Source organism: Lontra canadensis, unplaced genomic scaffold (assembly GCF_010015895.1).
Source record: "Lontra canadensis isolate GAN:19392208 unplaced genomic scaffold, GSC_riverotter_1.0 scaffold27, whole genome shotgun sequence".
NCBI lineage: Eukaryota > Metazoa > Chordata > Mammalia > Carnivora > Mustelidae > Lontra > Lontra canadensis.
Window position 1 is genome coordinate 1,810,754 of NW_022631021.1, and position 24,374 is coordinate 1,835,127.

The 24,374-nt window shown below is 50.2% G+C and overlaps 1 protein-coding gene across 1 annotated transcript; it reads right to left on the bottom strand.

The window, feature by feature from the left end:
* Positions 1-4,527: 4,527 nt before the first annotated feature.
* On the bottom strand, positions 4,528-15,106 carry BNIP5 (BCL2 interacting protein 5). Its single transcript, XM_032864579.1, has 10 exons — positions 14,467-15,106; positions 13,015-13,134; positions 11,344-11,408; positions 10,847-11,087; positions 9,704-9,835; positions 8,822-8,883; positions 8,279-8,519; positions 7,384-7,515; positions 6,229-6,293; positions 4,528-4,875 (listed from the first exon to the last, which is right to left on the bottom strand). The coding sequence occupies exons 1-10, from the start codon at positions 15,104-15,106 to the stop codon at positions 4,528-4,530; spliced, it is 2,046 nt and encodes a 681-aa protein (XP_032720470.1).
* Between the last annotated feature and the right edge of the window lie 9,268 nt (positions 15,107-24,374).

Consider the following 24,374-nt stretch of genomic DNA (forward strand, 5'->3'; position numbering starts at 1 on the left):
GGTAGAACATCAGGTCCAGAGGCAAGTATCGTGTCCCTCAGGGCCTCATTCTGTGGGAAGTCAGGTGAAAACCCAGGTCTCCGATGCTCAGGGCACTCCATTACTGGCTCAACAAGTTGGCACCCCAAGGAGCGGAAACTTGGGGAGCAACCAGAAAGGGTCTCCAGGTGGGGAAAGGGAGACTGACCCTCACTGCCTCGAAGGCCCCAGACTGGCCCAGATGTGGCCGGTGGCCTCCATCTTGACAGAGTTGTGAATAATTCAGATGAGACTTTGGCAAAAGTCAATTTCTTTATTTGCTTAAATAACAGTACAAAAATGAGACTCAGATGCCAGCATCAGGAACTCATACCAAATACTCATACAACTTAAAGAACATCATCCCAAATAAGAAACTATGTACAGAAGGTTCCTGACCCTCATTTCAAAACGGATTCTGATCCTTCGCATTTTGAGGCAGTGTTCCTGAAACTGAAATAAATCCATAAATAGATCACCTCTCCCCCATGTCTTAGAATCAGCAATAAAACCAAATGACTTACAGAAAATGCTTTGTTGAACTTCCTGAAACTTTGCATCAGGTTTGAAGCCAGTCCCATCTAAGTGTCCAAAGCCTCTCTCTCTGCCCTTGGTTTCACCCCCGTCTCCAGTCCTACCCCACAGTGGTCACCACATTCAACATAGCAAATACAGTGTCCAATCAGGGTAATAAGAGAGAGTCTAGATTTTAATACTCTCTCCCCTATGGCCATGTGTTCCAGGCAATGTCCAATGACTATGTTTATGACCCTGTTGGGCAGGCATGTAGATAATGGACATCTGGCAAATTGCCCATCTGAGCCAAGCTGTTCAAACTGTCCAGCTCTGTAGAAGGCAGAGTCTCTAATAGCCCACACGTCGCCTTTGTACAAAAACAAAAAGAAGCCCCTTTCTCAAGACACTTTTCTGCCATCAGGTAGAAAACTGCTATCATAAATCCACAAATCTACAATGTCTAGGAAGTGAATAGCACGGCTTGGGGTATGGTGTTCTTGGGCAGTGCACACCCATGCAACCAACCATGGCAATCCAACTTAAAGCCTTTCCCCATGTCCTGAAAACTACCCAGATTTTAGCTATAGTCAGAATGACAACATACATGGACAAGGCACTGTGTTATTTTCAGAAATCTTCGCATTTGTTTTCTCATTGACTCTGGGCAAAACCCCATGAGACGGGAGAGGTACAAGGCATCAGCATCCCTTCTCTGGACATGGGATTATAGGACATAGGATTGGAAGGATTCTGAGAGACCAGAGATCCCCAGTCCATAGGTCTTCTCTCTGAGGCCTGCAGACCTCCTGAGAGGTGTCTGTAAATCCATACGGACATTAAGCACTGCTGGTCAACTGAATAAATTACTTGTTGCACATGAATGCACATCTGGTTAAATGAATGTGGGTATTCTGGTGAGAGATTAGACAAAAATTTATTTTAAAAAGCTATGACTTGGGATGCCTGGGTGGCTCAGTTGGTTAAGCATCTGCCTTTGGCTCAGCTCATAATCCTAGGGTCCTGGGATCAAACCTTACATCAGGCATCCTGATCAGTTGGAAACCTGCTTCTTCCTCTGCCTATAGCTCTCCTTCCTTGTGCCCTCTTTCTCTGACAAATAAATAAATAAAAACTAAAAAAAAAAAACAACAACAACTAATAAGACTCACTGGAAATTGACATCTAGAAAATGCTGGCCAGCCTTCCACATGATAGTAGACATAGTTTTAGACCCTACAGATCAGGAAAATATAGTAAAAAATAAGGGTATGTAAGTTGGTACTCTTATATGAAGGACTTGACCCCTGGTCCAATGTTCAGGACTAGGGCCTATCAAGGTAGCTCCCCATTTCCTCCCTACCTCCCAATCTAGAGAGAGAACTACGGGTTGCACAATTCCAGTGGAGGACCCAGGCCTCCTAAGGGATGCCTGGCAGAGTCGCCTGGATCTCAGGAGCTCTGGCACTCATTTGTCTGGTCATTCATTCCTTCAGCGAGGACTTAAGGACTGCCTCCAGCTCACTGGCGTGTAGTTAGCCACTGAATGAAAGCACTGACACCCCCCCCCGCCTTGTTTAGAGACACTTGAGCACAATGGGGTCAGAAGGGATCCCATGGGCTGCATCCATAGTCTTGGCCCGAATCCAAGGTCTGGAGAGGAAGACAAACAAGTCTGGGGGCTTGCAGCAAGTTTGGAGTAGGTCAGCAGGTGGTGCTCTGGTCTCCTAACTTCCAGCACAGTGCTCTCCTTTCCCTAGCATGGCTTCCGCGTCCAGCTAAGTGGGAGAGGGCTTCATCTATCTCAGTCTCAGGAAGCCCAAGATGGCACACGGACACAGACGGCCATCCCTTCTTGTCCTCATTCATATCCGTGAAGGTCATGAGGAGGTCCGGCCTCAAGCTGCCAATTATTTGAATAGGTCAAGGGAACTTGAGTTTAAAGCACAGCTTTTAATCTGGACTTTGGGTTTCATGACTTGCGACGTTCTGAAAGGAGAAAAGAACATAGGTTTTAGCTATAGCCCCAATAACGTGTGGGTCCAACTCTGATAGCAATAGATTTCTAATTATTAGCATAGCAACACAGCGCACTAGTTGTCCCCTGTGGGTCTGGACTCAGTACCTCCTATCTGCAGTGCTCTCCTGGTCCTTTCTCCCTATCCACAACCTCTCCATCCTTCAACATCAAAATCCATCCCTGCCACCCCCTGGAAGGCTTCCAGGACCAATGACTTCATTGGCCTCATTTGCCACTAATTTGGCATTTTACAGGTACTTAATTTCATCATCAGGAAACATTCTGTCTTTTCCTATAGCAGAACCTTCCTCAGGCCCTCACAGCACCTTGCACAGCAGGGCCCAGTGGAGGTTCTCAGTACCTATTGGTCGAATGAATAAGTGAGTGAATGAATGAGTGAGTGAATGAATGGTCAGTAAAACCAGAAGATGGAGCTGGGGCTACTGCAGATGTCAGAGCTGTTGTTTCTATAATATCTTTCACAAAGAACTCAGATCACTCTATAAGCGATAACCTAACCCATCCTAGGGTGTTAGGTTATCGCTTATAGAGTGATCTGAGTTCTGTCCCCATATCTGGGCAAAGATGAGGCTGAGGAAAGAGAAGTTGAAGGTCATAAGGAGTTTCCACCAGGAAAATAAGTGAACATAGAGCAGACCATTTGAATGACAGGATACTAGTATTATGAAATCAGATCAGCGTCCTTGAGAGATGCATCACATGACTTTGAAAGGTAATTCCAGGAGAAGCAGAGTGTTTGCGTGATGGTGACATCATTGTAATAAAAGTCTGGGGATCATTTGGATATAGAAGTTCTTTTTTTTTTTAAATATTTTAATTTACTTATTTGCAAGAGAGAGAGCACACATGAGAGAGAGCAATTGAGAGTACAAGCAGGGGGAGCGGCAGGCAGAGGAAGAAGTAGGTTCCTCACTGAGCAGGGAGCCTGATTCAGGACTCGATCCCAGGACCCTGGGACCATGACCTGAGCTGAAGGCAGCCACTTAACTGACTGAGCCACCCAGGCATCCCTGGATATAGAAGTTCTGTTTGTCCAATGCCAATAAACAGAATGCTTCCTCCCTTTATTTTTTTTTTTTAAGATTTTAAAAGTTTATTTATTTGAGAGAGAGAGAGAAGGAGAGAGAGAGAACATGAGCAGGGGGCGGCAGAAGGATGGGCAGATTCCTCATGGAGCAGGGAGCCTGATGTAGCGCTCCATCCCAGGACCCTGAGATGATGATGTGAGCAGAAGGCAGACGCTTAACTGACTAAGCCACCCAGGCACCCCAAGACTGCTTCCTTCTTTCAATGTCACACCTTCGTTCATTAGCCTCTGCACTAAAGATCTGGGTCAAATTGTCTGTAGGTAGGTTATCTTAAGTGATTTTGGAAAAGATGGGGAACACTGCTTATCGGAATCCACCAGACAACATGAAAACTCAGACTTAAAAAAAAAAAAAATCAGTGAGAAGTATTATTTCTAAAGGGACCATCTCAGAGCCTTAGGAGCACAGGGGCTTATTAGGAAGAGCATGAAATTGATCAGAAGAGTGAGATCCAAGCTATTCTTAATCAACCAAGACAAGGTCAGTGAAGGTCCGCCCCTCCTTGGAAGCCTTCCAGAACCAACAGCCCATGGACCTTCCCCATCTACCTCACCCATCACTTGATACAGAACCTTCCTTTGCTTTGAGGTTTAAATTTTGTGACGGTCTTGACTTTGGGAAGCCAAACAGCACAACCCATGAAACAACGAGACGGCAAGCGAGAGTAGCACCGGTCCAGGGGTCCATACCAAAATCAAAAAAGGATGAAAATGCACAGACGATTAGGGATCAGAGCCAAATAAAGCAGGTACTGAGGATCCATTAAGGCCACTGAGGGTTTTGGAATAAAATGGTCCCTGTGGGTGTTGAAGCATCTCACCAGGCCTCCGCAAGGAGGTGGCATTTGAGTGAGCCCCACCCCCAAGGTCAAGAACTCAGCAGGGGAAGGGAGAGGCCAGCAAGGGATCCTGGTCCTGTTAGGATCTGGAACCTGTTGCCACTGGTTCTCACCTGCTGGGCCACCCGGCATGGGAAGTGGGTGTAGCTGTGTTGGCCGTGACCGTAGCACAGGCCCATGAGCCTCAGGACCGCGTGGCTGTCGTTGCGGGCAAATCTGTTAGACGAGCCGAAGGCAAAGTGGTAAGTTCTCTCGGTGAGGTGACTGTCCGGCTCTGCAGGGTGGGCCTTCTGTCTCTGCAGGGTGGCTGCCAGCTTCCTGAGGGAGGAGTCTGAGAGCTTGTGTAAAAACCTCTTAAAGCTGGGGTGTCGCCGGATCTGGAAGCAGAGACGAGGAAGGCCATCAGGGATGGTGGCAGAGAGCCCCCTCCCGCCAGCTGCCCTCTGCCCAGCTCCATGCACCCAGGCTGGGCGCCTCCCCGTCCCACGGGAGCCTCTCAGACTCTGCTCTGTGAGGTTCAACTCCAAGCAGCAGAACAACGTGGGGGAAAAAAAGCAAAAAAAGAAAAAAAAAAAGCAGGTCTCTGTATAACGGAGGCTTAAATAGCAAAATAGCATTTACTAGCTGTGGGATTTCCCTGAGCCTCAGTTTAGTCAGGGCATGGCAGTAATGATGTCCGGCGCCTGCACGGTATTGTTGGGGGAGGGGATTCAGTGAGGTCGTTTATGTAGAATGTTCCATGCGGAGTAGATGTTGGGTGAATTTCAGTTCCCACTCTCAGTTGTCCCCTCTTAATACCTAAGTGTCCTGGGTTGCGTTCCAAGGGCTCAGGGGCGGGTAGTTTATGTGGTAAGTGATGCAGGGAAACACTGACGGGTGATGGAGATCTGGGACAAAGCTGGGAAGGCAGTCCACATACTCCAGCTACCGAGCGTGGTCCTCACTGGCCACTCCAGGAGCGGGGGTAGAACATACTCCTCGGAGTTATCCCCGTAAGGGGGGTGGTGATCATTCTGGCTTGCCATGTGGGTGGATAATTGTTCCAGAAACCAGTCCTCAGGCAAAAGGACAAGGGTGCTGGCAGTGGGGGGTTGGGCCAGTGTGCATCACGGTGGTAAAGTGAGACACTCCTAGAGGCTGCTCTGCTCATGACCCATCCATGACTTGTGCTCATATCTGATACCGCGTACATGATCTGTGTCTGTCTCTCCAAGCAGACTGTGAGGCTTTCAAAGAGGGAACTTTCTATTATAGGCTCTCCAGCAGGAGGGGAAAAGCTAAAAGCTTGAGAGAACTGCAGACGACACTGATGCTGAAATGTGGGCTGAGGCAGAGTGAAAAGGAAGCTAGCAGAGGACACGATCAGTGGGACTGGCGGGTTGGACTTAGGGAAGGAGGCTTCCGGGGAGGTCGGACACGAGTGAAACCTCTAGGGGGATTTGGATTTGGGGAAGTCCTGGCTGGCAGGGTGAGCCCCATGGGTGTTATATTATTTTCAGCTAACGTTTATCTCATCTGCTATGTGACTGGCATTTTCTATATATATACTAAGCCTTGTCAAGTTGATATATAACCCCCCATTTTGCAAAAGAGAAAACAGAGGCTCAGAGAGGTTAAGGGACAAGCCCAAGGTCACTTGGATGCAGAGATATGGGGATTGAACTCAGGCCTCAGCTGTGGGATGATGAGGCCCCCCAGGGCCAGCCTTGGGGGTACTGAACATCCCTTACCTGCTCCCCCAACTGGTCATCCACTTCTTGGAGAAGGTCCACCAGCCTCTGAATGATCAGCTCCTCTAAGGAAAATAAAGAAAGATCCATGGACTGTTAATGAGTTCTGCAACAACTCGTCCTCCCATTACAGATGATATTGTTGTCTCTAAAGCACAGCACATGGACTAGTTCTGAAGGGCGAAGAAAAATCTTACCCGAAACTAGGGCTGGGGCATGAAAGCTTTACTTGAGTTTGCTTTATAGAAACTGAAAGAACGTTGGCCAGTCAAGGCTCACTTCAGCTCCATTCGACAGATGGGGAAACTGAGACCTCCCAGTGTCCCCTGTCCAGGCTACTGAATAGCGTGGTCAGACATGGGAGTTGGGACCAGGAGCAGCTAATCAGAAAGCAGGGAGGGGGAAAGGCCACGGCCACAGATGCAACAAGAATGCGTCCATGAGGGGCGTGTGGGTGGCTCAGTCATTAAGCTTCTGCCTTTGGCTCGGGTCATGATCCCAGGGTCCTGGGATTGAGCCCTGCATTGGGCTCCCTGCTCAGCGGGAAGTCTGCTTCTCCTTCTCCCACTCCCCCTGCTTGTGTTCCCTCTCTCGCTATGTCTCTCTGGGTCAAATAAGTAAATAAAATCTCTAAAAAAAAAAAAAAAAAAAAAAAAAGAATGCATCCACCAACCTGGGCTGCAAGACCTAATTGCACATACTCCGGATATTTGTGGTCCTTTTGGTATAAACTAGTGGCGGCTTGAAATCAGCCATGGTGGGAACACTTATACCGTAGAAATCTGCAAATCCTGCATATCTGGGTTCCCCACCAGGCCTACCTCCAGCCCCTTTGCCAGAACACCACTGGTTATGAGACCCAGAGCCAGCTGGGAATTTTATATGAAAGATTCAAACAAACCAGGGGGGTAGCGTGGGGTGAAGTGACACCCCGTGGAACAGACAGGTGTTCTGTAGCTGATGAGAACTTTCCACCTGCAACTCTGCCCCACGAGCCCCAGCTGAAAGGCCAGCCCTGCCTCTTCCCAGCGCTGCTGGAGTCTCCTGGGGTGTTTGTCAGCACCTTCCCAGAGCCCGCTCGGATTCACCCTATGAGACCCACACAAGTAGAAGCCCCGGGGCAGCTGCCACAGGAGAGGGGAAGGTGGTACTAACTAGTTTCGAACACTTCGTCTGGCTGTGGTTCCTCCTCCGGATTGTGGCCTCTGATCTGGGAGAACGCTTCTGAGGATCCAACAGGGGTCCCTTCTGCAGGTGAGGACTCCTGGAGCTCGACATCGTCCAGATCTGAGGGCAGAAAGGAGATGGTGTGAGTGTGTTTTGCAAAAATCTCAAATCCACAAGCACATCACAGGGGTCCAGTTCCCGACAAGAAGCTGTCCAAAGGCACTGGCACCAGAGGGGTCCTGGTTTCCCAGGCTCCTCAGCGAGCCCCCAGCCCTGCAGGGCCCAGCTCAAAGTGCCTTCTTCACCCCCTCCAGAAATCTCCTTCTTCCTTTCTGCCGGCAGCCCCCTCTGCCTCCACATAGTTTGGGAGAAAACAGCAGGTCTGCCAACGGATCCCACCCGATCAGCCCGCTTCCCCTTCACTCCGTGAGGCCTGGCTGAGTCATTTCACCTATGTGTGCCTCATTTTCTCCACCTGCCAAATGGGAATAACAAGACTGACTTCACGGGTTGCTATGTGGTTAAATGAGATGACACATGTGAGAGGGGCATGTAGGAGGCCCTCCTTTGAGGTCAAGGGAATCGCGGTGTACCTTGGCCTGTGGATTTGTGAAAAAGCAGAGGCCCAGGACACATCCTACTTCACCCAACCTGGGTCTCTGAACTTTTCTATTTTTGTGTGTTTATTTGTTTATGTATGGGGGGAGGGAGGGCTTGCGTTGTGGGTGGTGGGTCCAGTGGGCGCCCGGCACCCACCCCCTCCATACTCTCCCACCCCTCTCAGAGCCGAGAGCCAAGGTCAAGCCTGGGGCTGAGGCCACGCAGGGGGAGGCCTGGAGCCAGAGGGAGCCTCTGTAACCATGGCAACGCTGGGCCTGCTCACCAAGGCTGCTGGAGGTGGAGGGCTGATGGCCCCCCACACACAGGGGCAGAAAGTTGGGCCTCCTGTGAGATCGGGACTCTGGGTTGGCGACGCCTGCAGCCCCCGCTCTCTTCGGTTCCTTGGAGCCGTGTTTCTTATGAGAAAAAGCTTTCTTGAAGCTGGACTTTTTCTCAGGGGATTTCCTTCTGCAGGGTGGGGGCAGACTTTCCATGGCCACCTCTGGGTCCTGGACTTGAAGCTGCTGTGGGGGAGATGAGAGAATGAGTCAGGGCCCCCAGATTGTGAGGAGATTGTGAGTGAGCTGGGGAAACAGACCAGCACCCCCGAAACAAATGGAGACCCTGCTGTGGACCAGAGGGCAAGGCCTGTCCAGAAAAAGCCTGCAGCCATGGGGCTGGCTGGTGGAGGCTTCGGGAAGGAGGGAACGGAGCCCGGCTCTGGAAAGATGGAACACTGGGTGAGGGGCAGGGAAGTTCTTAGGCCAAGCAGGAGTGGGGGTGTCCACCTGAGGGTCAGGATCTGTGTGGGGAATGTCTGCCTCACCTTCTCTCCCCACTGCTCCTCTGCATCCTGGAGTAGGGCCGTGATCTTCTGGATGAATTCTTCTAAAAGGGAACAAAACGCTTGCTTACATTTGAGTGTGGGGAATAGCTTTTCTATGGTCAGCCCTCACTTCCTAAGGCCCAGTTGGCTCCCTGGGTGAATCTGACAGGTCTCCAGGTTGCTAACCAGCTTGCCCTTGTTGGTTGTCCCAGGCCTGGCCATGGGGACGAGGCAGAATTCCTCAGAAGTGGCCTGAGCTGGTTCCCTGGGAATCTATTCACTTCTTCGTTGGCCAGGTTGCACTTCCAATGCACCCGTTAAGTGTGAGGAAGATAACGTAGGCCCCTGCCTCCAGGAGAAGGTGTCTCAAGGCCATCTGGAAAGACTTGGTCCCCACAGGTCTCCTGGCCCAGCACCTTTCTCCTCTTCCCTTCTCAGTTCCCCTTCAAGGCACAGTTTCTGTGGGAAGTAGACAAGGCAGGACGGGGGATGTGGAGGAAGTGGATACTTCAAAGGTTCTCCAGACACACAAAACTGACAGTTCTGCCAATGGTAAGGGAGTAAGAGCAACAGCACCACCGGTCTGTTGAACCTCGCCCCTAGGGCCCCTCCCCTCCCTCCTCTCCTCCAGACTTCTCCTGAGGCCCCGCTCTCTCAAGCTGGGCTCCGGAACCACCACTATAATAACAATAAAGGGCAGCTAACATTTATTAGCTCTGAATAGCTTATTCACGGCCCCGAGGCTCTGGACCCCGCCTGCTCTGCTCTGTGGAAGTCAAGGCCAGGTCACTGCCTGTTTCTGGGCCAGTTTCTCTTCTGGGTGGGGAGGGGTCAGGCCACATGATTTCCAAGGGGTCTCTGAGAAAAGGAGGGGGTACTAACTGAATTCCAAGGCTCTGTTGGTCTGCAAGGCCTCTTCAGATCCCTGGCTTTCTGCCTGGGTGGCAAGCTCGAAGGGACTTGGAGCCCCGCTGTCTGTGGACAGGGCCTCTTGGATGTGGGGTTCCTCCGAGCCTGAGAAGCGAGAAGAAATGGTGGGTGTGTTTCATCCGTGTGAGGGTGTTAGCTAACACAGAGAAGTTAGCAGATGTTCCAAAGTCCACTCCATGGCAAGAGTGTACAAAGGCCATGCTGGGGCAGAGATGAGTAGGGGGTCAGGGTCAAGGCTCTGAGGTACTGGTCCAGACCTTGCTCCTTTATCCCCTTGCACTTCTTACAACTGGCTTTCCCGGGCTTTGCCCTCCTCTACTCTCTCCTCCAGTAACCTCATTCCTCCTCCAGCATCTCGGTGGTGTGGAGAGTAAAGGCCTGATTGCCTTGGCATGAATTAACACAGCAGGGCCAGAATTCCACTACTGGGGCTATTTGGTCCAAAATATTGCCCCTCCTTTTTAAAATGTAAATTTTCCTGGCCAGGACAAGTGACAAGGCTAGGCCATTCCTCCCTGCCACCCAGGTGGCAAGGTCTAGCCCTGGTCCCATCACTGGTGGGCCATGTGAACTTGAACGCATTGTTTGACCTCTCCAAGCCTCAGTTCCCTCATCTGTAAAATGGGGATAACAATATGGCTATGAAAACTGATTGAGTATAGATACACAGTACGGAAGGGTCTTATTTTACAGATGAGGAGACTGAGGCAGGCACAGAGATGGGGAATGATGTAGAAAGTCATGTCTCAGAGTCCAGGTGTCCTGCGTCCCAGGCTGCAGTTCCTTCCTGCAAGTGCGACCCCCTGCCAGGGTCGAGAGGCTGGAGCTGTGAAGCGATGGGGATGGCTGAGGAATTCCTCAACACAGTCTTCTCTGGGGACTTAGCTGGATTGCTTGCCTAGACAGTGAGGTTTCATGTGTGGAGGTCACCTGCTATCATCCCTTTCTCTTCCCCACTGTCCTCCCCACACTGCTTGGGCCAGAACAAAAGTCAGAACTGGGACAGCAGCCCTTAAAATGTCCAATTTGAACCCGGGAGAAGGTTCCAGAGCTGGAGGCAGCTGCTTTGTTGCTAGTAACTCAGAGCCTACTTACCAGGGCTGCTGGAGGTGGAGGGCTGGTGGCCCCCCACACACAGGGGCAGAAAGTTGGGCCTCCTGAGCGGCCGGGACTCCGGGCTGGAAACATCTGCAGGCCCTGCTCTCTTAGGCTCCTCAGAGCCATGTTTCTTGTGAGAAAAGGCTCTCTTGAGACTCGACTTCTTCTCTTGGGATTTCTTCCTGACAGCTGGTGCTGGGTTCTGTGGAACTACCTCTGGCCGAGGAGCTTGAAGCCGCTGTGGGAGAGATGAGAGAAACTGAGTCAGGGACTGACCTTGAGGAGAGGGAAAACCTCCCTGAGAAGCAACTGAAGAACAACCAAGTGCTTCAAGGTGGCCCCAGGTGAGGGAGGTGACAGAACCCAGAGCAGGGGAGCACTGAGGCCTAGAAGGGCAGATGGGGCTTGAGCATGGAAGGGGAAGGCGGGGGTAGACAGTGAGGAAGAGGAAGCAGCAAGCCTCCGGGGGTCTACACAGACCATTTGCTCCTCACCTCCTTCTCCCACTGGTCTCCCACTCCTTGGAGAAATTCCACTATCATCCTGATGATAGTCTCCTCTGGAAGAAAATGAAATGCGCCCAGTTAGAATTAGCGAAATGCACCACATTTCTCCGGGTGCAGAGGAAAGCCTTCTAATGGCAGTCTTGGACTTCTGAGATCAACTTAGTCCTTCTGTATTGAGGGCACTCTTAAAACAGTTCCTTAGGCCATGGACGTGAGAAAAAGCACCATGTCCCAGGAGCTAGTGTTTCTGAGAGAGAATTGGGAGATCCACAGGGAAAGGCCAAAGCATGAGTTCTTATGCAGGCCATCTCAGGTCAGTCCTTCATGAGTTCAACCTGTATACCACTGCTACCTTTGACCTTTACAGATTTGTGAATATCTGCTTTGGGTTTGGCAAGCTGTGTGACCTTGAATCTCTTAACCTCTCTGGGCCTTCATCTCTTTCCCTGTGAAGTATGAATCATCATCTCAGTTCCGCTTCCCTCAGATGGCTATCAGGCCATCAAGGAACGGTGCTTGGAAATACTGTGGGAGCCTCATGCTGATCTTCCCACCTGCCAAATTCCAGTGGGGGAAATGGTGGTGACCCAGCCTAACTAAGGCAGAGGACAGAGGGACCCCAGCAGGCATGACACAGATGGCCTGTTCCGTGGATGCTTCCACAAAGTCTTTACAGAGAAACCACAAACAACATAAATGGTTTTCTTTGATACCCCTGTCACCGATCCAGAGACGATATGCCCGGGAGTAGCCTCTGCTAGCTGCCAGCTGACTGCTTTATGCGAAAGAAGGTGCAAACAAGACTCCCCAGTCCCAGGCTGTCTACAGATTTTGTCACCCTCCAATTTCCCTTCCTCGCTTCTGTCTCATTTATAAATCTTGTTGGGCTTTTGTTCCTTGACTCAGTCTACCAGCTGATTTCCTCTAGTGTGAAAAACAATTAGCATGTAAAACACACAGCCTGCAGACCAGCCAACTAAATGTCTTTTAGTTATTCTTTGACAGATGCATAGATGTTTTATTATCTTTTAAAATATGCCCATTCTTTATAAGGACTTAGATTAATAGAGCATCGCTATCGATTTTAGTAGGGGCAACAACAGTATTGTGGTTGTGCGTGAGACTGTACTCATTTCTCGGAGATGGGTGCTTAAGTATTTAAGGATGAAGGACCATTTTACTGAAAATGGCTCAGCAACAAAATTACACACACACACACACACACACACACACGTATGAAGCAAACATTGGCCTCTGTCAACAACTGGGAGTATATGAGTGTGCACAGAACTCTTCCACTCTTCCATATATGTAAATGTATATATAAATTCTATATTCCAAAAAAATAAATAAATCTATATTCCCTATTCCACCTTCCTTCTATAAATTTAAAAAGACTAAAAAAAAAAAAAAGGCCCATGCTCATTAACACATAAGGCAGGAACATTTGCCAGTGGCTGTTCTAATTCCTGAGACTCCCTTCTGTGAAACTCTAAAATAAGTAAATGTGACCGGAAGCACCAGAAGGAGCAAGATCAGCACAGGCATTTTTGAAAGGGACCATCCAAGGTCTAAGCAGTCATCCAGAACAATCCATTTCATTTGGTACGGGCCACCCCAGCTGCAGGGAAAGAGGACACTAAGTAGATTCTGACTCACTGTCAAGGTTTTTGAGCTCCTCTTCCCGCCAGTGACCTGTGGCTTGAGAAGAGATCTCCGACACTCCAGGACCCCTGTCCTCAGTGGACAAGGACTGGTGGAGATCAGAACCTTCCCCACCTGGAAGAAAGCGGAAAGTCAATGTATGTGTGGGGGTGTGAAGGGGTGTCCATGACATTCTTCTGACTTTGTTCTTAAACACATTGAAATGGCACAGAGCTCACAGCAGAACAGGAACTGCAGCCCTAGGCTTTTTTTTTTTTTTTTTAAAGATTTTATTTATTTATTTGACAGAGATCACAAGTAGGCAGAGAGGCAGGCAGAGACAAAGGAGGAAGCAGGCTCCCTGCTGAGCAGAGAACCTGATGCGGGGCTCGATCCCAGAACTCTGGGATCATGACCTGAGCCAAAGGCAGAGGCTTTAACCCACTGAGCCACCCAGGCGCCTGGAGCTCTAGGCTTAACCAAAAAACCAGAAACCTGCGAAGGTTTCCATTTGAAAACAGGCTGCTTCAATCAGGCATTCTTATTCTCATTAAAAACATGGTGAGTTTGGGGGCGCCTGGGTGGCTCAGTTGGTTGAGTGTTCGGCTCAGGTCATGATCTCAGGGTTCAGGGATCAAAAGCCCCCGTCAGGCTCCACGCTCAGCGGGAAGTCTGTTTGAGATTCTCTCTCTCCCTCTTCCTCTGCCCCTCTCCCAGCTCATGTGTACCCTCTCTAAATAAATAAATAAATAAAATCTTAAAAAAACCCCAAAAACAACAACCACCACCACCCATGGTGAATTTTGAGTGCAGCAGGGCGAAGCTCTGTTTCCCTCCAGGTGCCTGCAGGCCCTTCCACTCCAGGACCTAAGTAAGAGTCAGGAAAGAAAGGCACCTTGGGGACCAGCTTTCTTATTTTCCAAATGAAGAACCAAAGATTAGGGAGAGGACTTGCTCAAGGTCACAGAGCAAGTTTATTCCTGATACAGCCGAGCCTAGAACCTGCACACTCTTTCCCCCTCTCTGGCCCCACCCACAGTCCTCTCACCTCTGGATTAAAGTCAAGGGCTGGTGAGAAGGCTTCCCTTCTCACCTCCCACCTGGCCTTCCCATCCCCTGCCCTGCTCCACAAGCCCCCCCACCCCAACCCCACCCTGTGCCAGCTCTGGGCCACAGTTATCCCAGGAGGTAGCAACTGTTGTTATCCCCATTTTATGGGTGGAAAAAAAAAACTGAAGCTCAGAGAGGAAAGTCGCCAGCCCCGGGTTGCTCTGGTGGCAGCCAGGTTTGATGGCAAGTTCTCAGCCACGGTGCTATTCTGCCTCAAAGGAATTTCACAGTGGAGCTGTCCCTGATGGTTGCCCTGCCTTCCAAGTCCCCTCTGTTGAGAGGTTTGGGGACCCCCAGCTTAGAGTACCCTAGCCCTTGGTGGTGGGGCAGGGGGGTGACCAGGCATGGTCTGCTCACCCTTAGGTGCTGGGCCCAGGTCAGCCTCCTTAGAGTGCTGGGCAGAAGCCATCTTGGGCAGCCCTGTCTCTTGGCCTTCAGCCTCTTGATTTTGGGCCCCCTTGGTTTCCTCAGCAACATGTTTCTTGTGACCGTGTTTCTTGCGGCTGGCCTTCTTGTCGTGGGCTTTCTTCCTAGGAGCTGTGTCCCCTGGTGTCTCAGGGGTTTCTGCAGGCTTGGAGAGGCCGTCCTTCCCCTTTGCCTTGTGGCTGCCCTTTTCTTTAGGCTCCTCTGGGCCCGTCCTCAGAATGAAGTTTATAAGGGTCTTCAGCCACCCCTGCTGGCCGCGCTTCTGGGCCTTGTCCTTCTTGGTGTCCTGCGGAGGCCTCTGGTCACTGGGGAGAAACTCCCTGTTCTCCTCTGGGTTGAGGGCTGTGGCCATGGTGTCCTGAGCCTCCACAGACTGAGCTGGGTTCCGGGGACATCTGGTGCCATCGCTGGCCGTCCGGTGGAGCAGCAGCCTGGAGGGGGTGGTGAGCATGGGCAGGGACAGGCACTGGAAGTCCCATGACTCTGAGTCCTTCTTGAGGCCGTGTGACCTGTCCAGAGACCTGGCTCTCCTCCCTGACAGAGGCTTCTTGGGTCCCCGCGGATTCTCCATGGGCACTATGAACAAAGCAAACAGTTCCCTTACAAGAGCCCTACCACAGATGCGACAGCGCCCAGCCAGGCTGACCTGTGCTCTGAGCCACTGTGCCCATTCATGTGAGCGACAACCAACCCTCAGAGCTGTCGTCTCCATTCAATGCCTCAGCAGTCCCGGGAGGTTGGGCTAGCCTCGTCCCCGTTTTCCAGAGGAGGAAACTAAACCGTGGAGGTCATGCCCCAGGTGTCACAGCCGGCAACTACCCCAGGGCACGGCCAGAAGGGGCAAGGCCTTGCCGACACCCGGATTTTCGTCCGTTGAGACTGACTGACTTCTCACCCCCCAGAACTGGAGAGTGATTAACTCATGTTGTTCCCAAACCTCTGAGTTTGTGGTATTTTGTTACAGCAGCAATAGGAAACTAATACAGCTGGAGCCAGGGGCCCAGTCCTGCCCCTCGGGACTTCGGGCAGCTTGAGCATGCTTCCTCACCTGAAATATGCTGGTGACCTGAGGGTCTGTCGCACTGGCTGCAAGACTGTTTACAAGACAGCTCAGTAAATGGCAACCGTGCTCCTCCCATCGCCCGGGCCAAAAATGTGAAGTCATCCAGACCCCAACCCATCCCTCCACCTCCTCCACGGACCCCCTGGGTCAGTCTAGGCCCCAGCTCTGCTCACTGGGGCTACACAATACCTCCCAATGGGTCCCTTCCCCACCTACTCCCCCCGTTCTGCTCTTGTCCTCCTCCCAGTTTCTCCCCTCAGCAGCCATGGGGATATACCCTAAGTCAGAACATGTCACTGTCTTGCCTCCAACAGCTCCTCTTTCACTCAGAGTCAAAGTCGTTACCCTAACCACCAAGGCCTTGTACAACCTAGTCCCATTGCCCTTCTCGACACCTCTCAGCACTCACTCCATGCTCACGGCCCTGCTCCCTGCCTCAGGGCCTTTTACACAGGCTGTTCCCTCTTTCTAGAACATTCTTATGGTCTATTCCCTCACTTCCTTCAGGGCTTTGCTCAAATGTCCCTTCCCAGAGAGGCCCTCCCTGTGCATCCCCCAATAAGCACATCTTCTCCCCCTTTACTACGTCATGTTATGCAATATCACATCTCTCTCTGTGTCGTTGTTATTTTCTGAGTCTCTCTTCCTTCCCTCTGTTTTGTAAGGTCTTGTATCCTGAGCACCTAGCCCTCTATAAGCCCTCCTTCAATAATGAATAAATGTATAAAACAAAGTTTTAGTAAACAAAGTTTAGTAAACTCTAGTCAAAGTCTAGTAAACTTTACTAAACAAAGTTTAGTAAACAAAGTTTAGGGGGCACCTGGGTGGCTCAGTTGGTTAAGCGACTGCCTTCGGCTCAGGACATGATCCTGGAGTCCTGGGATGGAGTCCCATATTGGGCTTTCTGCTCAGCAGGGAGTCTGCTTCTCCCGCTGACCTCTCTCCTCTCACGCTTTCTCTCTCTCTAATAAATAAATAAATAAAATCCTAAACAACAACAACAACAACAACAACAACAAAGTTTAGTAAACTCTACAATACATAAGGTGTCTTTGGGTGTGTAGTTGACGTAAAGTCAACATATCTGGACTGCTCTCACCTTACAACAGTGGGAGTCCTTCCTTGGTCCATCCAGAAGAAAGCAGCTGCCCATGGAAAAGGTGACAGAAAAAATCATCTCCTCCTGGGCAGTGTTTTAAGCAGGGCAGGCTGTGAGCAGTGCACCTACTTTGCATGTCTTTAATCCAAAACTCCTGTGCCTTCCCGATTCTTTCAAAGTTGTTCAGAAACCCTTTACCCTTTGGTGCAAGTTAAAAGAAAAATAAAATATGGTCTTGAATGCCAAATCTGAGCCCCCAGAGAGTGCTATGGAATTTAAATCCATGGACAGGCTATTCTACTTTGTAATTATAGCCTTATTATACATTTACTAAGTATTAGTGTATTATATATTCATGAATTATGTATTTACATCATATCTCCTGCATTAACCAACTAATTCATTACTTTATGTTTTTAAAAAGATCTTATTTATTTATTTGACAGAGAGAGAGAAGCAGGAAGAGGGAGAGGGAGAAGCAGTCTCCCCGCTGAGCAGAGAGCCCAATGGAGGGGCTCGATCCCAGGACTCTGGGATCACAACCTGAGCCAAAGGCAGACGTTTAATAACTGAGCCACCCAGGCGCCCCTAGTTCTTTGCTTTAAAATGTGCTCTCTCATATTCCAGCTAAGAGATGCAAATAATAATCTATAATTGCAGTTTCAGATGTGTGCGGATCCATGTGAATATGAGGAAAATACATAGAGAGAGAGAGAGAGAAAGGACAGGCATGGGGAAATACAGGGAGATTTGAAGGTGAGCGTAACTTTCAGGATGTCGTCCCTCTTTCGAGCACGGGTATGGGGAGAAGGGACTGGGAAGGGTGGCCAGAGGCCCCCGGTACCAGCAGCACAGCTGGGTGTCCACACATGAACAATCTTGGAGAAAATGAGAAAATGGGCTGGGGAGGAAGCAGGCAATTTGGAAGGCTTTATTTGTTGTTTAATGTTCCTTCAAAGGAATATCTGAGTTACACGAAACCTTTAGCACTCTGTGCCTGCATCTTATATGGAATTAACGAATGCGCTCAAAAGCCTGGGAAGTCTATGGTCATGCTTTTGAAAAGTGGTGTGGGGTAGGCTACGCAGAAGAAATCATAGAAGAAAATACTTTCTTCTCATTTATATCTTTCAACAATGTTCAATAAGCACCCGCCAAGTACCAGGGATCAGGCTTGGTGCTGAGGATATAAGGAATGAGAGGCGGGTTGTGCCCTCGGAGAGAATGTTCTGGTCTTCTTCAGATGGGCACCACAGTAAGTGGTAGTGACAGTAATGGTCTATTCCCCTGAGAGCTGCTCTCTCTTTAGTAGCACACGGTCTTAAGAGAAGATAAATTTAGGTTGAAGGTCTATTTAATTCAAGATCCAAGTAAGTTGGTCCAGAAATATTTACTGAGTGGTGTCAGGGTTCTCTCTGACTTTTCTGTATATTCCTGCGGTCAGGGCACCTTGGATGGGGTTGGCCGAGAGGCTGTTCGATAACAAAACCACCGAACCAGCCAAACACAGCAGAACACCTTTGTTCAGCTCAGCCCCTCTTCTTCCTCTGCTACCTTGGCTCCAGCGGCAGGGCTGCGAGTGGCGAGGGGGCGGGTGGGGGGGGGTGCATGGCAGGGAGGGTCGGAGCATCCTTCCCAGCTAATGGGAACAGAGCTGCAGTAATCGTTTAAAAGCTGTCATTGCTATGGAAACGGTTCCCACCATTGCTGATGGTCGCAGTGTCCTCCTACTGTCTTTGAAGGACACGCTGCTACTTCTCATCAGAGCATTGGTATAATTCCACCAGACAGTGGTGTCTTTCTCGATGTTTTCTCAAGGAAACTGCCTTGATTTGGCCACCCCCTCCCCAGAACACTGATGCCCTGGGCCTGAAGGAGGCCAGGGAGAGCAGCAGCTGCCGAAGCCCCAGAGGCTGGCTGGCAGAAGCCTTTCCGAGGGTTTCCCCAGAGAGGAGAGACCCAGGATCTCTCAAGTTCTCCTCATTCCAAACCAGGGACCTCATCCTCCCTTAAGGGTCTACAGCATTTGATACTGCGTTCACATGGCCTCTCTACTTCCTTGAAACTCTTCCCTCCCTGGGCGGCCATGACCTGGCTCAGCCCAGCCTCCCTCTACCTCTCTGACCAGCGGTTCTTCTCTGTAATGCTCCAAAGATCCTCTCTCCATATACCAGCAGGGAGTGGAGAGAGTGCTGCTGGCCCAGGAGGTCACGCCCACCCACCCCCAGGAAACACCCAGGAAGAGCCTCCCTTTGGCCAATGTGTCCTCAGACTCTTAAAGCTTCTAAGCCCTGATTGTGTTTACACCCCCCCACACACCACACACACCCCAAATTCTATGTGTGCTGAAATTAAATCTTTCCAGAATTTCTAATTATAATATTCTGCCTATCTAGAGTTCAGCAAAGCAAAACTTTCTCTTTCCTTCCTCTTTCTTTTCCATGTTCCATGCCCCTGACCTGTTGGGGGTCCACCCACTCTCGGCCGTTCGGGGAATTCCACCCTGTCCTGGATGTAGGTGCAGACCAGGAACCCTGAGACAGCAGCCAACCCTGACTGGCGAGGAGCCCCAGCTGCTCTCGTAAACTTGTTTATGGCCTTGGCAGAAAGTGGACTTCAGAGCAAAGTCCCGGCCTGCTCCGAAACCCCCAGGTGAGACGCAAAGCTCAAGTCTTCTGATAAGCCGCGATCCAGGTGGGTGACGTGTTCACAACAACCACCGCCCACCAGAGAAAGCCCGCAGAGCTGACCTTGAGGGACCAGGGAGCGGGAAGTTTGCCAACTTCTACGAAGCATGCTGCCATCTTTGTTTTATTGTCTGAATGATAACACTGACCTCATCTGTACTCCATTCGCTCCTTCATTCCTCTGGCCCCATTACTCTGTAACTGCTCTGGCTCCAGTTCACAGACAGGTTCTGTGGCTCCCCTTCTCCGCCCTGGGCTTCACACAACTGATGTGAACAGACAGCTGGACAATCTGATGGAGTGCCTGTGGCGCCCAGGTGGGGGCCCAAGATCAACAACACCTGCAGACACTCATTGCTGTAGGGTGAATGTTTGTGTGTGTCCCCCCCCCACACACACCTCGATATTAGGAGGTGAGGTCTTTGGGAGGTGATTAGGTCATGAGAGCAGAACCCTCTTAAAAGAGATGGGCTCCCTCGCCCCTTCCACCAGGTAAGGGCACCCTGAGAAGGGGACCACCTGTAGAGGCCCCCACGAGACACCAAATCTGCTGGCGCCTTGTTCTTGAACTTCCAGCCTCCAGAACGGTGAGAAATAAAGGTCGTTGTTTAAGCCACCCAGACTGGGGGCCACGGCAGCCCAAATGGGCTCACACACTCGTGGGTCACAAAAACACACTCTAACACACATAAGCCTATGTGGCTTCCTAACCGTGTTATTTTTCTTAAACCAAATGCAAGGGAGTAACTGAGTTTATTTGCCGCCACACCACCGCCCCCCTCCCCAGGCTGGGAGAGAGGATCCCAGCCTGCCTTGTTCCCAGTGGGGACCACCCTGCCTAGGGAGTTCTCAGCGTTTGCACAACAAAGAAGCAAGACACAGATACATGCAGATTCGACCTGTCACCTGTGCGCTGCCCCCAGAATGTCCAGAATGCTCTGGATGGTCCTCTGAATTGGTCCAGATGCAGAGCCATGGCCCAGCGACCCCGACAGGCTGGGGGTGGGAAACTGAGGCTCTGAACAGTCGAGAGACTTGCCTGGGTGCCCGCAGCCAGGAAGCGTAGTGAATTGGGGCTTGAATCCACCTCCTTGATTTCTAAATCCTTCCTTTTCTCTCCTACACCAAGGGGCCTTCTGTAAATACAAACACACACCCAGGGACCTACTGGTCCACATGCATGGAGATAACCAGATCTACAGACACGCACGCTGTGAGCTGCCCACACGGAGACCCATGTCTTGCGTCCTTGGAATGGATGCCTGTGCCTGAGGCAAAGATTGTAAACACCAGGAGGGGCTCATAGGCCCCTGGACTAGAGCCAATCAGGAGGCTGGAGGGTCAAGGGCTACACCCTAAGGTCATGCTTGCTTCTCACTGGCATAGGCGGCCCATAGACACTCCTAACTCCTCGCGTGGGAGCTGTGTGAGTCCAAGTTCAAAGCCTTCAACCTGGGCCCCCACAGTGATGTAGGTCCCATGGGAAGCTCCCACGCCCCCCCACATGCCGTGCAGGGAGGGGCCTCCTTGGGAAAGACCCTCCACCTCCACCGGCCAGAATCAAGTGGAGGGTGAGGCTGTCATATTTTCTTTCAACACTGTCCTAGTCCCGTGCCCACCTCTCAGGTGTTAGACGGCAGTGATTCAAGGTGTTTCTTCTCCTTTCATTCCTCATAGGTTCCAGGAGCCAGAAGGGACCAGAGAAGGATCTAGCCCCACCTCTCGTATAGGATTCCTTTAGGCCACATTCCTGGCAGGGAGACTTGTCACCCATATTGGAACACTTCCTGCAGTGGGAACTTTCCACCCTTCGAGGCAGGGGATTCCACACAGAATCAGGCCAGCCCGTAATTTTTTTTAAGGGAAGTCCTCCTTAGACTGAGCTGAAGTCACCAGCAGCACTCCCTCTCACCTGAGCAGAGGCCGCGTTGCCCTTTGAGTCCTCTCTGTCCCCGTCCATCACCCCCATCACCCCAGTCACCTCAAATCACATGGTTCCTAGACCTGTCCTCCTCCTGGGCACCCTGCCCATGGTAGTCACCTGCTGGTCCTCGTCCACTTCAAAACATGAGGCCTAGGCTGGGATAGGGGCTCCAGCCAGCAGAGGATGAGATCTTTGCATGAAGCCTCTGACCATGGGACATCTGAGCAGCCACATGGCACCATTGAGGGTGCCAGTTCAGAGTAAAAGGGTGGACTTTGACCTCTGCCTGTTCCTTATCATCACTGCCAAAACACACTGACGCCTGGTGCCTGTTTTCCAAAAGGCTAGGCATTTGCATCTCTTGAAGATGTTTCGAAAACCACAAGAAAGAACTATCTGATGGTGGAGCTTCAGGCACTAGGACCCAGCAGTGGGGCAGACTTGGGGCAGGGGTAGTGTAGTGATCATTTCCAAAGCTGGAAAACCCCTAAGATAACCACCACTCCCCACCATCCAACACTAGACTGTGCTCTGTTGGTGTCCCATCTGGTCCCCAAGTCATCATGTCCTGTCTCCAGGACCACAAGCACTGCAATGCTATTATCCCCTCCTCAAATTGTTGTCAAAGCCACAGGCCACCAGAACTCTTCCTAAGATCTTCCTGCCCTTGGACTAACTTCTAAGAACTTTAAACTGTTAGAAATCGAATTGAGCCATGGGTAATAACAATACCTCCTGTTTATGTAAGGTTTCCCTTTACTATGGACCGTCACATAAAGTCTCTAATTTGACTTCCACAACGTTCAATAAGGAAACAAGTAAGAGAGATGGGTAAGACTGCTCCCATTTTATAGGTGAGGAAACTGAGGCCCAAAAAAGGGACTGTCCTCACTCAGGGTTGCTGGGCTAGTAAGCGGCAGGCTTGGGACATGAACTCAGTACTTGTAAGTCCAAGTTAGTTAAGAGCTCTTTGCAGGACACCGTTGAGATTACGTCACTGAAGTCTGCACTGTCTTTTTAGAGTTGCAGAAACTAAGGCCTAGGGAAAACCCAACAAGCTAGAAGCAGAACTGGGGTTTGACTCAGAGTCCGAGTCCTGGGTCTGCCCCTACTTTCAGGACCCTGAGATACCCACTACTCTAGCCCCCTAAAGAGAGAGTATCATTCAACTAACCTTAGACCACAGAAGTCACTGCTGTCACAGAACACCTTTGGCCAGGACCTCCAGACCAGGGACTCTGTGTCGGGAACCCCCGCAGTGTCTGGGTACCACTTCCTGTTGACTGGAATTTGGATCCAGGGGGTAATCCCCCTGGCTCACCCAGGGAGAAGATGCTGCTATTGCTGCTGCCAGTTTCCAGTGTCTCCGAAGATATTTTGGTCACCGTGAATTTATATCCTAACTCCCAGGAGCTGAGCTCATGGGCAGCCAATCCAGAGAGCCAGGGTCAAGTTTGCAAGCTACGGCCTCACCCCGTCCTATCACAGGGCTGCTTCCTGCTCCTCCAGTGATAGGAGGCTTACCTCAGCTACCTGGGAGTAAAAAAAAAACAGTTTCATTTGACAACTTCCCTATTACATCCAAACATCAACAAGAAACCAATATCAGAAAATAACCTTGGACCCGGCAGGATGAAAGCCAGTCCGTGGAAGAGAAAACAAGCCTTTATGGGAAAAGCAGGTGGGGAGGCCGAAGAAGGAGGTGTTTTATCTCCTTCACCTTCAGCTCTCCCGAAAGAGGGAAAGCTCTAAAAAGAAAGGTATTGAACGCAATCCATATACTCCTCGAGTTGGAGGAAAAACTCAGGAGAAGTTGATAAGGGACATGTTTTCTAAATCCTGCTACCCCTGGAAAGAGTTGCCCTGAATCTTGACAGATCATTCTAAGATGTCTTGAAAATTCACATTTTCATTTTCTGTAATGCCTGAATTTTTTTAAGGGCATCTATACATGTTTATAATAAAAAAAGAAGAACTAGTTCTATTGAAACAAAAGCAAAAATTGGCAGAAATCCAATTTTGGTTAATTGACATGGGGAGGCATTGCAAAGTAAATATTGAAAGCACCACGCTTTGGAGGCACCCAGACCTGGAACCATATGCCAGCTGTGTGACCTCTGGCCAGGGACACAGTATTTCTGAGTTTGTTTCTCATTCAAAAACTAAGTAGTCACCTTAAAGGGTGACTGTAGGGCCAAATGTGATAGTGTTCCTAAGGAAAAAACAAGGAAGTGTACTGAGTGCTGGACTCTTTTCTTTCTTTCTTTCTTTCTTTCTTTCTTTCTTTCTTTCTTTCTTTCTTTCCTTTCTTTCTTTCTTTCTTTCCTTCTTTCTTCTTTCTTTCTTTCTTTCTTTCTTTCTTTCTTTCTTTTTTTCTTTCCTTTCTTTCTTTCTTTCTTTCTTTCCTTCTTTCTTCTTTCTTTCTTTCTTTCTTTCTTTCTTTCTTTCTTTCTTTCTTTCTTGATTTTATTTATTTATTGGAGAGAGAGAGCATGAGCAGGGGAGGAGGAGGCAGAGGCAGAAGGAGAAGCAGACACCCAACCCCTCCCCGAGCAGGGAGCCTGACAACACCTGGTTCCATCCCAGGACTCCAGGATCATGACCTGAGCTGAAGGCAGAGGCTTAACCAACTGAGCCACCCAGGTGCCCCTCCATCCTTTCTGTGTATTAAGAATGTCTAGCCCCTAGTATAAATACTCAATAAAGGGCCAATAATTTATTATTGGTAGCATGGTTACTAATGTTTTATTCATTCTGCCAGCAAATAGGTTTGGGATCCAGCTACGGGCTGGGCACTGTCTCAACATTGGATTTAGAGGGTTGATTAGAACAAGAGATGACCCAGGCTTCAACAAGGGTTAAATGATAACTCCATCCCTCCAACTTTTTCTTTCCTTTTATTTAAGGAAACTGCGTTTTCTCAGCCTGGTTCTCCAGTTTGGGTGCGCATCCTGCCTGCTCCTTCTTATTCAGAGGTGAGTAAGCCCCTCCCAGCCCTCAGGGTGATCAGTATAGCCTGGAGGAGAGACACATAGAAGTACCATGCAAACAGGTGGGAGGGAATGG